At 40.0% G+C, this 12,280-nt stretch overlaps 1 protein-coding gene across 1 annotated transcript in view; it reads right to left on the reverse strand.

Moving 5' to 3' along the window:
* The window catches only part of LOC132300718 (transcriptional elongation regulator MINIYO), a 36,459-nt gene that overhangs the window by 10,129 nt on the left and 14,050 nt on the right, over positions 1 to 12,280 (reverse strand). Inside the window, exon 9 of the mRNA XM_059797920.1 lies at positions 6,661 to 6,870. Coding sequence (XP_059653903.1) covers positions 6,661 to 6,870 — 210 coding nt within the window. The remainder of the gene's footprint in view (positions 1 to 6,660; positions 6,871 to 12,280) is intronic.

The following is a 12,280-nucleotide window of genomic DNA, read 5'->3' on the forward strand; positions in this document are numbered from 1 at the left end:
ATTATGGAGGCGAGTCATCTCTTGTCGCTATGGGGAAGGAAATGGTGTGTGGTCTTCTAGGGAAGAGTCCCAGGTATGGCCCTATGGATTCTTGGAAATTTATTCGGAACACGTTAACTAATGCAGGACAGTTTTATTGCGTTGCATATTATTTTTATTATTAGCATTAGTATTTTATAATTTTTTGAAGAATTTTAATTTTAAGTAATTTTCTTATATTTTTAGTTTCTTTATATTATTAAGTTACCTTATGTTTTTTTTAAGTTCCCTTGAGGAATTGGATTCCTTAATCTTTTAGGTTTCTTAGTCATGAAGTTTCTTATTCTATTTATACGTAATGCAAAGAGCAAAAAAATAATTCAATTCAATTATCAATAATATTTCAGAACTCTTGGCGAATTGTCTTCAACTTTGTGGATTCAAAGTTACCCTACTTTGTGGATTCAAAGTACCCTTGTTCCTTGTGAACGGTTTCATAGCTTCCGCTACGTCGGTATCAGAGCCTTGATTTACCTTTGGTTGTACCCACTTTGCCGATGATTGATCGTTTTGGTTGTACCCACTTTGCCAACGTTGATCGTAGAGTGAAGACCCATTGGGCAGCTATGCATACTCAAGAACGGTTTAATAGCTTCCGCTACATCAATTGGTATCAAAGCGGTTCGTAGCAACTGGTTTGGGATTGGTGGCAACCAGGTTCGTGGTTCAGTTCGAGTTCGCGCTAATGACGTCTCGCAGCCAACTGAACATGGGTTATGTTCCTGTGTATCCCCGTAGGCCTCAAGCCTATGCGGGTTAGTCCGATGATTATTCAGCGATCGAGGTATACGCAACAACAATCGTAGATATCCAGACAATCATGAATTTCAAGTAAAACTTGATCGACTTACATCCAATGGAAGTGTTGTTATTAAAGATGTTATGGACTAGCTTGAAGAAGTTGTGAAAATTTTTTTGAGTATTTTGATTTACCTGAAAACAAAACAAGCAACTTCCGCTTGTTGCCTTCAAGCTTAAAGGATGGGTTTCAATTTTGTGGGAACAAACACGGATTAACCAGAGAAGGCAAGGAAAATAGCTTGTGCGGTCGTGCTACAAGATGAAAAGGTTGTTAATGGCTAAATTTCTGCCACCAAATTATGAGGAGATGATTAATCAAAAATATCATAATTGTCGGAAAGATAAGTCCATCTTTCAAAAGTGTACAGAAAATTTTTAGAAAATAGATAGTGACATCAAGGAAGATCAAAATAATTTTGTTGATGCAATGAGTGATATAATTGAGATTGATCTTGAGAAAAAATCTATTGTTTCTCATCTTGTAGTTGCGGATGATGTCCATGTTTTAGTGACAACAGAGACACCTAAAAAGGCTTCTAATAATACAACTTCAGAAACAACAAAAGACGAAGATGGTGAGAAGTATTTCAATGCTGAAAGTAAGCAACATGAATTAACTGATGATCAGCAGTTCGATGATTTTTCTAAATTGCCTGTTCAAGATGGTATGGAAGAGTGCGGTGAACAAGTTGGTGTAGGGACTGGTGGTAGTAATCTTCCTAGGGTCAATACTACTTCACTGAAGACACCAAATTCTGAAAAACCAGTGCAAGACGATGGAGTTCTCCAAGAGGCGTCAAACAACAAAATCTAAACGTTGGATCTGGTTTTGTTTATAAGGAAGTATATTATTGGGAGAAAATATAGGGATTATTGGATCTGGTATTGTTTCCTTATGAAGTTCCACATTCTGTCTTGGAATGTCCGAGGTCTAAATGATCCGGATAAAAGGAAGGTGGTGAAGTTGGGGATCCACAAGTGGGGTGCGCATGTTGTGTGTTTGCAAGAAACGAAACTTTTGTCAGTATCGGATAAGGATGTCAGGAGACTTTGGGGTGGATTGGATTGCTTTGGATGCTTCCGGTGCTGCAGGAGGTATTATTATTATGTGGTACAAAAGGTGGGTCTGCAAGCTCGATGTATGGGTTGGTGTTTTCTCGGTGTCTTGTGCCTTCTCTATGAAGGAGGATGGCTTTCATTGGATCTTTTCGGGTGTTTATGGGCCTAATGACGATGATGTTCGCCAACAGTTATGGGAGGAACTTCTTTCTGTTCAGGATAGGTGGCCTTTTCCTTGGTGCGTAGGAGGGGATTTCAATATCATCCATTCTCATATGGAAAGATCTTCGGGCGGTGGGTGGACTTCGGCAATGGAGCAGTTCTCTAAGTTCATTGATGATTGTCAATTGATTGATCTACCTTTGGAGGGAGCTTCCTTTACTTGGTACAATGGTAGAGAGGCCCCCACTCTCTCTCGCTTGGATAGATTCCTTGTGTCTGGGGATTGGGAGGAGAAGTTTCCGGATATCGTCCAGGCGGTTTTGGTTCGTCCTACATCTGACCATATTCCTTTGGTGTTAGACTGTGGTGGGATAAAGAAAAGAAGCTCCCCATTCAGATTTGAGAATATATGACTTAGAGCAGAGGAATTCTTGGAGATGGTTCGGTCTTGGTGGGGAGGTTATGCTGTAGATGGTTCCCCGAGTTTCTCCCTTGCTTGTAAGTTGAGGTTCCTTAAGGAAGATATCAAGAAATGGAATAGGGATGTTTTTGCTAATTTGGAATGGAGGAAGAATTGTGCTCTTTCAGAGATTGCTAACATTGATCGGAAGGAGGGGTTGGGTTCTATTGAGGAGGTTTTAAGGCAAAGGATGAGTGAGGGTCAAGCGGAGATTGCGGAGATTGCTATTCAGGAGGAGATGGAGGCAAAAATCTCGTGCTTTGTGGCTGAAGGAAGGGGATAGAAACACAAAAATTTTCCATCGGCTTGCAAATGCCCATAGAAGGGGCAATCATATTGGAAGGCTTATGGTGGACGGTGAGTTATTGTCAAAGGAAGAGGATATTTGTAAAGGGGTTGCCTCTTTTTATCATAAGTTGTTCACTCAAACCTCAAGTTGGCGTCCTTCCCTTGGAGGGCTTCAGTTTGATGCGATCTTCGGATCGGGGAGTGAGGGGTTGGAAAGGCCCTTTTCAAAAGAAGAAGTCGTGAAGGTGTTGAAGAGTTGTAATGGGGATAAAGCCCCGGGTCTTGATGGTTTCTCTATAAGGTTCCTTCTTGAAAGTTGGGAGGTGGTTAAGGGAGAGGTGATGAACACTTTCCATGCTTTTCATTCTCAGGGCCGTTTCGAGAAGAGCATGAACTCAACATTTATTGCTCTTATTCCTAAGAAGGGGGGAGCGACGGATGTGAAGGACTTTAGACCCAATAGTTTAGTGGGATGCATCTACAAAATAATTGCTAAGATTTTAGCTTTGAGATTGAGGGAGGTGTTGGACGGAATCATTTCGGACTCTCAAAATGCTTTTGTTGGGGGGCATCAGATTTTGGATTCAGTTCTTATTGCTGGCGAATGTGTTGATTCTAGGTTGTGTAGTGGGGTTCTAGGGGTCCTATGCAAACTGGACATTGAGAAGGTTTATGATCACGTCAGCTGGAGCTTTCTTCTTTCTCTTCTTGAGAGAATGGGTTTTGGGAAGAGATGGAGGAAATGGATTGAATTTTGCATTTCCAGTCCTAGATTCCCGGTCCTCATCAATGGTGCTCCAACAGGTTTTTTTGGCAGTTCGAGGGGGTTGAGACAAGGGGACCCACTGTCCCCCTTTCTTTTCCTGATTGTGATGGAGGGTCTTAGTAGAATGATGGCAAGGGCTGTGGATTTGGGTTTTTTTAGAGGCTTCAGGGTGGGAAGAGATATCGCTAGCCAGTTGGAAATCTCACATTTGATGTCTGCTGATGACACCTTGGTTTTCTGTGATGCTAATGATTTCCAGATGAGATTCTTGAGATGTATTTTGATTTGGTTTCAAGTTGTCTCTGGTTTAAAGGTGAATGTGGGGAAGAGTGTTATGGTGCCGGTTGGGGATGTTCCTGAAATCTCAACTTTAGCCAACACTTTGGATTGCAGTATTGGTTCTTTTCCCATTACTTATCCGATATTGCCTCTTGGGGTTCCATCCAGGAAAGTGGGTAACTGGGACTCAGTGGTTGAGAGATTTGAGAATAGGTTGGCAGGTTGGAAGAAGCAGTATTTGTCTAAAGGTGGGAGGGTTAATTAAAATCACTCTCTCGAGTCTTCCTCTTATTTCTTATCGATCTTCCAAATTCCTTGTAGTGCGGCTAAGAGAATTGATAGGTTACAACAAAATTTTCTGTGGGGAGGTAAAGGGGAAGAGTACCAAGTTTCATTTGGTTAGATGGGAGCCTGTCTGCACTTCGATCCAGAAGGGGGGTTAAGGCCTTATTAGGGAAATGGCTTTGGAGATTTGGGATTGAGAGGCATAGATTATGGCGGAGGGTGGTTGTGAGCAAATGTGGGGAGTGAGGGCATGGAATGTTTTTTCGGAAGGGTTAGGATGAATTCCTAAAACATATCAGGTTTCGTGTTCGGGATGGCAAGGGAATCCATTTGTGGGAGGACATTTGGTGTGGTAATCGTTCTCTTGCGCACACTTTTCCTAGACTTTTTCCGATAGCTCCTAATCGTCAAGCTATGGTGGTCGACTGCTATCGCCTTGATAGTGGGAGAACAGTATGGGATGTTCGATTCTTGAGGCATTTTCAGGATTGGGAAATTGAGGATGTTTTGTAGTTTATTAGAACTCCTGTATCGGCAGGAAATTAGGGGAGATGTATCTGACTCTTGGATGAGGCTTCCTTCTTGTTAGGGGCGCTTTGATGTTAGAACTCTTTATAGGTGTCATTCGGATACTCCGATTCCTCCCCTTCCGTGGAGGGCTGTTTGGCATTTGAAGGCTCCGCTGAAAGTGGCGTTTTTTGCATGGGCATCCATCTTAGGGAAGATTTTGACTCAAGACAACCTAAGGAGAAGGAAATAGATTGTGGTTAACTGCTTCTTTATGTGAAGAATGATGAGGAAAACAATTAATCACTTTCTTTTGCATTGCCCAGTGGCACGGGATTGTTGGATGCTCATGCTGGGGTTATTCGGGTATCGGCGAGTTATGCTGAGGTCTCCCATATGCTTTATTGAGGCTGGGAAAGGCTGTACGGTGGGGGTTCAAGTCAGGAATTTTTGGAGAATTACACCTTTATGCGTTTGGTGGTGCATTTGGCTTGAGAGAAATAGGAGATCTTTCGAAGGAAAGGAAAATCCTATTCGGTCTTTGAAATTCTCCATTATTAGCACCCTTTTGGATGGGTTATAGGGAGAAATTGTAAATCCATAGAGGAGTTTGTTGATCTTTTGGGTTCTTTGAGGGTTTAGAGGCCCTTTGTTCTTTTGTAGCTCTTTTGGGATGCGTCCCCCTTTTGAACGCTCTTTTATACATTATTTACTTATCAAAAAAAAAAAAAAAAATTCCATCTCTTGAGTTATCTAATGGAGACCAAGACATAACCTAAGAGCTTGAACAACATATAATTGCACCTACTACTAGAGAAGGGGAAAAGAAAATAAAATTAGGAATTGTTTGTAAATTACAGTTCTGTATTTACGCTTGCTATTATTTTTGGTAATGTTAAGTTTTAAGGTTATTTTTTATTTTTTGGGTTTTAGGGTCTGGTTATGATTTCGCCCATATAAAGGCTCCTACATAATCAAAAAAAAATAGTGTGGGATGATAAAATAATATCGTGAATTTGATAATTCTCTTTATATCTTCTTCTCCTCCCCCATTATTCTTACTCTTGTCAACCCTTCAGTCTATCCGTCCAGCCTAGTTCAATCTGTGTTATCCTCTCCTCCCCACCACCACCGCCCCCCCCCCCCCCCCCCCCCCCGGTCTGCTTTCTCATCCCCTTCTTCCAGTCTCATCTTATCTTCTGATACTCATCCCCTGCTTTCTTTCTAGTTCTACATCAGTTGGTATCAAAGCATTTTAGTCCTACATCAGGAAGAGGTGAGCCCAAGCAAAAAATAGGGTATTGTAAGTTGAGGAATGATAGAAGAACACAAAATCTGCCAGAGAGTTGCAAGTGCATACGGGGCAGAATCATATCGGTCATTTGGTTGCACTGTGTTTGATGTTGAGGATAAAGCACCGTAGGAAACATCAAAGTGAGGACTTGTGCAGCTTTACAAAAGGTTGCATAGGGAAGGTGGTTTGACGCGGAAGAGGAAAATGTACAGACAATTATTGTTTCCGCTATCAGGGAAAGGTGGGTTATAGCAAGGACAATTGCTGACGTGTAGGAGAGCTGAAGGATTGGTGTTGTTGGAGGTTGGCGTCAGGATTTGACTCCACTCTGTCTTCCATGGTGTATTTGACTTTGGTGCTAGTGCAACAAGTGGACTTTTGAAGGTTTCAGTGTATAACTTGTATATCCCTACTGTGAGCAAGGTTTTCCCATGTATTTTGGCACCTACATTGTATGGTTCTTTACTTATTAAAAAAAGAAAAAGAACCAAAAAAAAAAAAAAAGAAGTAGAAGATAATGTTATTTCATATGAATCTAATTCATTATCCTTTACACAAATTTGTTCCACATAAACACGTGGATCGTAGTATGTTGGGGTTCCTTAGCTAATGCATATACGCTAGCAAAATGTTAACAGAGTTGGATAATATATCGTGCATTAAAGACAGTTAATTTCTTAATGCACACATTTGACCGGATGGATTCTTCAGTTTACATACCTCATGTTGCTGTTTACGGGAGTAGTCTCGCAGGAGAGACTTGACAAGCTTATTTCGGAGCAATAAATTATCACCAGCGTGACAACAAAAAATGAAAGATGAAAGGTGGTGCCGAACCAGTGTAAAGGTGACTGATCCTCGAGTTGCAGCCCTATCAAGGGCCCCAGAAATCCATGACTTAGCATAAGCCTCCAAAATGCTTTCATTATCCTGTAAAATAGGAAATGTTTGAATTCATTCAGTTTCAATACAAAAAGTATCAATGCCCTCGGAACATCTAAACAAAAGAGTTACCATCAGAAATTAAAATAACAGACATTACATGATGGTCTTATGGGCCAATATATCGATTCTTTTGAACATCAGTCACAACAACCATTACAGCAGAAGATTTCGTAGGAGATCCAAGTCAAATGCATTTTTTCCATTTCTTGTCCACAATTTGAGGTTCAAAACATTCCAAAAACCTCCAAAAATCTAGATCTATTCTTCAAAACTTACAGTAATCTTGAATTAAAAATTTGAGACATTTCATTCAGTGTGCAAGTCTATTTTTATTTAAACTTTTTTTTTTCCACTTCATTTAGCTTGGATATTACTTATGTTTGTTGTTTTGACGTTAGATGTTGAGAGTGTATTGATGGATTAGGTTTCAAGTTTCAATCTATAAGTTTCTGATTTGTTTCCAATTTTACATGAATAGATGGGTTTTATTTATATAAAAAGTTTGTTTCTTTTTATATGATCTACACTTGTACATTGTTAATTGTTGGTGTGATGCTATCTTTTATCAAAACACGCATAACGATACACTATGGAGATGTGTGATGGATAAAAAACACAGCTCCAGTAGTACCATCCATCTTGTCCACCACATAATTGCCTTTTTACACCCCCTCATCCAAATCCTTTTTTTTTTTTTATAAGTCCCCTCATCCACATCAATGTGACGATCACCAGTATGGCAGCTACTGCCGTTATTTAAACCTTGTTTACCATGTATTATACTCTCTCTTATTGTGCTCAAACAGAAGGAAAATATATGTATAGGCAAATATAAAAATTTATATGCACGGAAAAGAAAACGAGGACTCCCTCCTTTATAAAATAACGCTCATTCTACAAGAAACTGCACCTGGGACACCATTAGAATTTGATAATAGAATCTAGCAGGACATTGATCCAAAAAAACCTTCAGAAAATTGGAGGAAGTAAAAGTCGCCTTACTAAGGTAAACCAATGCACCCTAATCTTAGGGTGTAAATGCTAGCTTATTGTTTTTCCTATTTAATGTTGATTTGATTCTTTCCGTGTGTTGACTTTCCTAGTTTAATTCCTATTTATTTGTTGCTTGTTTTATTCCATCAATTTAGGAAATTGAGTAGCTGGTCTGTAGCCTCCAAATTTTCCTATTTATGTATTGTTTCTGTACAATTTCTAAATATGCAATAACAGAATTTCTTCTTCTCTTTCTCTCGGAGTATTCACCTATCATCATTATGGTATCAGAGCTGAAATAAAGCTCTTGCTTGGCATCATCTCTCCGACCCTTCCTAAGCTTCATTTTTTTTTTTCCTTGTATCTTCGGCCAGTTTCACACCTGTCCCCTCTTGCTCTGTTCAAAACAGAGTACACTCGGCAGGAAAGATCAGCCCAGAAATCGCCCAGAAGAAAGAAAAAAAAGAGGATGGTAAAACACGGCTTGGCAACCGATAGTCATAGTAATACCTCGGATATAACATCTACTCAAGAAAAAACCATCCTCAGTCATGTCGGAGGATTTGAAGGCTCAGTCTTACCAATTACCGGACACAAACTGAACGGCAACAATTTCCCTCAATGGTCTCAATCCGTCATGATGTATGTTTGTGGCAAAGGAAAGGACGACTATCTCACCGGAGAGATTACTGCTCCAGCGAAAGAAGATCCAAAATTCAAAACTTGGAAAGCTGAGAACATGATGGTTATGTCATGGTTGGTTAATTCCATGACTACAGAGGTGGGAGAAAACTTCATGTTCTATGCAACAGCAAAGGAGATGTGGGATGTAGCAAGAGAGACTTATTCCGATAATGAAAATACATCAGAACTGATTGAAACTAAGGGTATCCTTCATGATCTACGACAAGGTGAGATGTCTGTTACCCAATATTTCAATATACTCACTCGTCATTGGCAGCACCTAGATATGTTCGAGACCTCTGTATGGGATACTCCCGGAGATGCAGAAAAATATAGAAAGATTGTCGAGAAAGAACGAATCTATAAGTTTTTGTTGGGTCTTAATAAAGACCTTGATGAAGTAAGGGGAAGAGTCCTCGGTATTAAACCTCGACCAAGCATCCGTGAAGTATTCTCAGAAGTTCGGAGTGAGGAAAGCAGAAAAAAGGTGATGATGGGTAGCCAAAATCAAACTGCTTCAACAGAAGGATCAGCCTTGGTTACCCAAAACTCCAGTCCCTCAAACTATGACAACCATCCTCGGTAAGGCAGACCATGGTGTGACCTTCGCCGCAAATCAGGTCATACCCGAGAAACATGCTGGAAAATACATGGAAAACCACCAAACTGGAAGCCAAGATCAGAAAGAGAACCACGAGGATATCAAACTGCAGCCGACGGTCAGCCACCGGTCCCTGTTCCAGACAGCCATAGTTCTGGTGCCTTATCTCTCAACAAGGACCAAATGGAGCAGCTGATCAAACTCCTTAACCAGTCTAGCACAAATTTCAGCAATCCTTCGTGTTTCTTAGCCCAAAAAGGTAGTTTTAAAATTGCTTTAAGTGTCAGCAAAAAGGAACCCTGGATCATTGATTCAGGAGCCACCGATCACATGACAGGTTGTGCAAAATTTCTCTTCATATAATCCATGTCATGGAAATCTAAAAATAAAAATTGCAGATGGTTCATTATCTTCCGTTGCAGGAAAAGACTCAATTCCAATTTCAAAGAGTCTAACCCTCAAATCTGTTCTTCATGTTCCTAATCTTTCATGTAATCTTTTGTCTATTACCAAACTGACTAAGGATCTAGACTGTATTGCTAAATTCTCTCATTCCTTGTGTGAATTTCAGGAACTGTCTTCGGGGAGGACGATTGGCAGTGCTAGGGAATGTGAAGGGCTCTATTACTTTGATGAGGACATAGTCGAGAGTGGACAAGCTCAAAAAACAAGCTGTGAGAGTGAAGTTCTTTCTTTATCTGGAGAAAAAGAAATAATGTTGTGGCATCGTAGACTTGGCCACCCTAGTTTTTCCTATTTAAAAAACCTATTTCCTTCATTATTCAAGAATAAAAATCCAGCCTTATTTCAATGTGAAATATGTCAACTTAATAAACGTCATCGTACTTTTTTTCCATCTCAACCGTACAAATCATCAAAACCTTTTTCCATCATTCATAGTGATATTTGGGGGCCTTCTAAAGTAACAACTTTTACTGGTAAAAAATGGTTTGTAACCTTCATTGATGATCACACCAGAATTTGTTGGGTCTTTCTCTTAAAAGAAAAATCTGAAACTGCACATATTTTCAAAGAATTTCACTCCATGATCCAAAATCAGTTTCAAACAAAAATTCAAATATTAAGAACTGATAATGGTCGTGAATATTTCAACTCTGTTCTCAGTGAGTTTCTTAACAAACATGGCATTATTTATCAAAGCTCATGTGTGGATACCCCCCAACAAAATGGCCTCTCTGGAAGAAAAAACCGCCATCTCCTAAAAAGTAGCTCGGTCTATCATGTTCACCTCAAATATGAAAAAAACTTTTTGGGGAGAAGCAATTCTCACTGCCTCTTATCTCATAAACCGTATGCCCACTAGAGTCGTAAATTACCAGACTCCCCTCAACTCCTTGATGGAAGCCTATCCTCATATACGTTTCATTAGCAACCTACCTCTCAAAGTGTTTGGTTGTACTGCTTTCGTCCATATACATAGCCATAACCATGGCAAGCTTGATCCAAGAGCCATAAAATGTGTGTGTGGGATACTCTCCTACTCAAAAGGGGTATCAATGTTATTCTCCAGAAAAAAGGAAATTTCTCACCTCCATGGATGTCACTTTTTTTGAGAACCAGTCATTTTTTTCAAAAACTGATCTTCAGGGGGAGCAACATATTTCGGAAGATCAGTTTTGGGATATTTCTCTACCTAACTCAACCCCATCTCAACCAAATCAACCTCCACCTTCTCCTCTCAATCCTACTATGCCATTAACATGTGAAAATTCTCAGATAGGGGGAGAACTTCAGCAGCCGAATGAACAAGAGCTACGGGTTTACACTCGACGAAACAGTCAACGAGTAATAGAGCAACCAACATCTCAGCATCGCCAAGAATCCGAACCTCAGACAGTGACTCGAAATTCTGATTCAGGTAATCTCCCCTTTGAGTCTACTCTTGTGCTTAATAATGAATCTGATCTAGATTTGCCAATTGCCCTTAGAAAAGGAATTCGATCATGCACCCTTCATCCTATCTCTAAATTTGGTTTGTATAAAAAATTATCACCATCCTATAGAGCTTTTACCACTAATCTTTCCAGTGTCAAAATTCCAAATTCTATACAGGAGGCTCTTTCTATTCCAGAGTGGAGAGAAGTTGTTAAAGAAGAAATGAGGGCTCTTGAAAAAAATGGCAAGTGGGAATTGGTAAACTTGCCTACAGGAAAGAAAACAGTGGGATGTAAATGGGTCTTCACTGTGAAGTACAAATCTGATGGCTCTATTGAGAGAGATAAAGCTAGACTTGTAGCGAAGGGATTTACTCAGACATATGGAGTGGACTACCGGGAGACTTTTGCACCGGTGGCAAAACTAAACACCATCAGAGTCATTTTATCTTTCGCAGCAAATTTGGATTGGCCTCTACAACAACTAGATGTGAAAAATGCCTTTCTTAATGGAGATCTTGACGAGGAGGTATGCATGGACAAACCACCAGGATTTGAAAACAGGAGCGAATCTGGGAAAGTATGCAGACTGAGGAAATCCCTTTACGGGTTGAAACAGTCACCACGTGCTTGGTTCGAAAAATTCACTAGAACAATTCGCAGCCATGGATACAGTCAAACTCAAGCAGATCATACTTTATTCTATAAACAATCCCGTGAAGGGAAAGTCACAATATTAATTGTTTATGTTAATGATATAATCCAGGTGATGATCTTGAAGAAATGGAACTATTGAAGAAGACTCTAGCTAGTGAATTCGAGATTAAAGATCTTGGTTTCTTAAAATATTTTTTGGGCATGGAAGTTGCAAGAACCAGCAAAGGAATCTCAGTCTCACAGCGAAAATACACTCTGGACTTAGTAAAGGAGAGAGGTATGCTTGGCTGTAAACCTGCTGACACTCCGATGGATCCTAATCGAAAGCTAGGACTGACAGAAGGTGGAACTCCTGTGGATAAAGGCATGTATCAGCCATTGGTTGGAAAGTTGATCTATTTGTCTCACACACATCCAAACATAGCCTTCGCAGTTAGTGCAGTCAGTCAATTCATGCATTCTCCTGGAAAGGATCACTTAGAAGCCGTGTACAGAATCCTCAAGTACCTCAAAAGAACTCCTGGTAAAGGCCTGTTTTTTGGAAAACATGAAGAGAAGAAAATTG

The sequence above is a fragment of the Cornus florida genome, unplaced genomic scaffold, assembly GCF_030987335.1.
Source record: "Cornus florida cultivar Cherokee Brave unplaced genomic scaffold, ASM3098733v1 CherokeeBrave_3.0.0_Hap2_Chr03, whole genome shotgun sequence".
Classification (NCBI taxonomy): Eukaryota; Viridiplantae; Streptophyta; class Magnoliopsida; order Cornales; family Cornaceae; genus Cornus; species Cornus florida.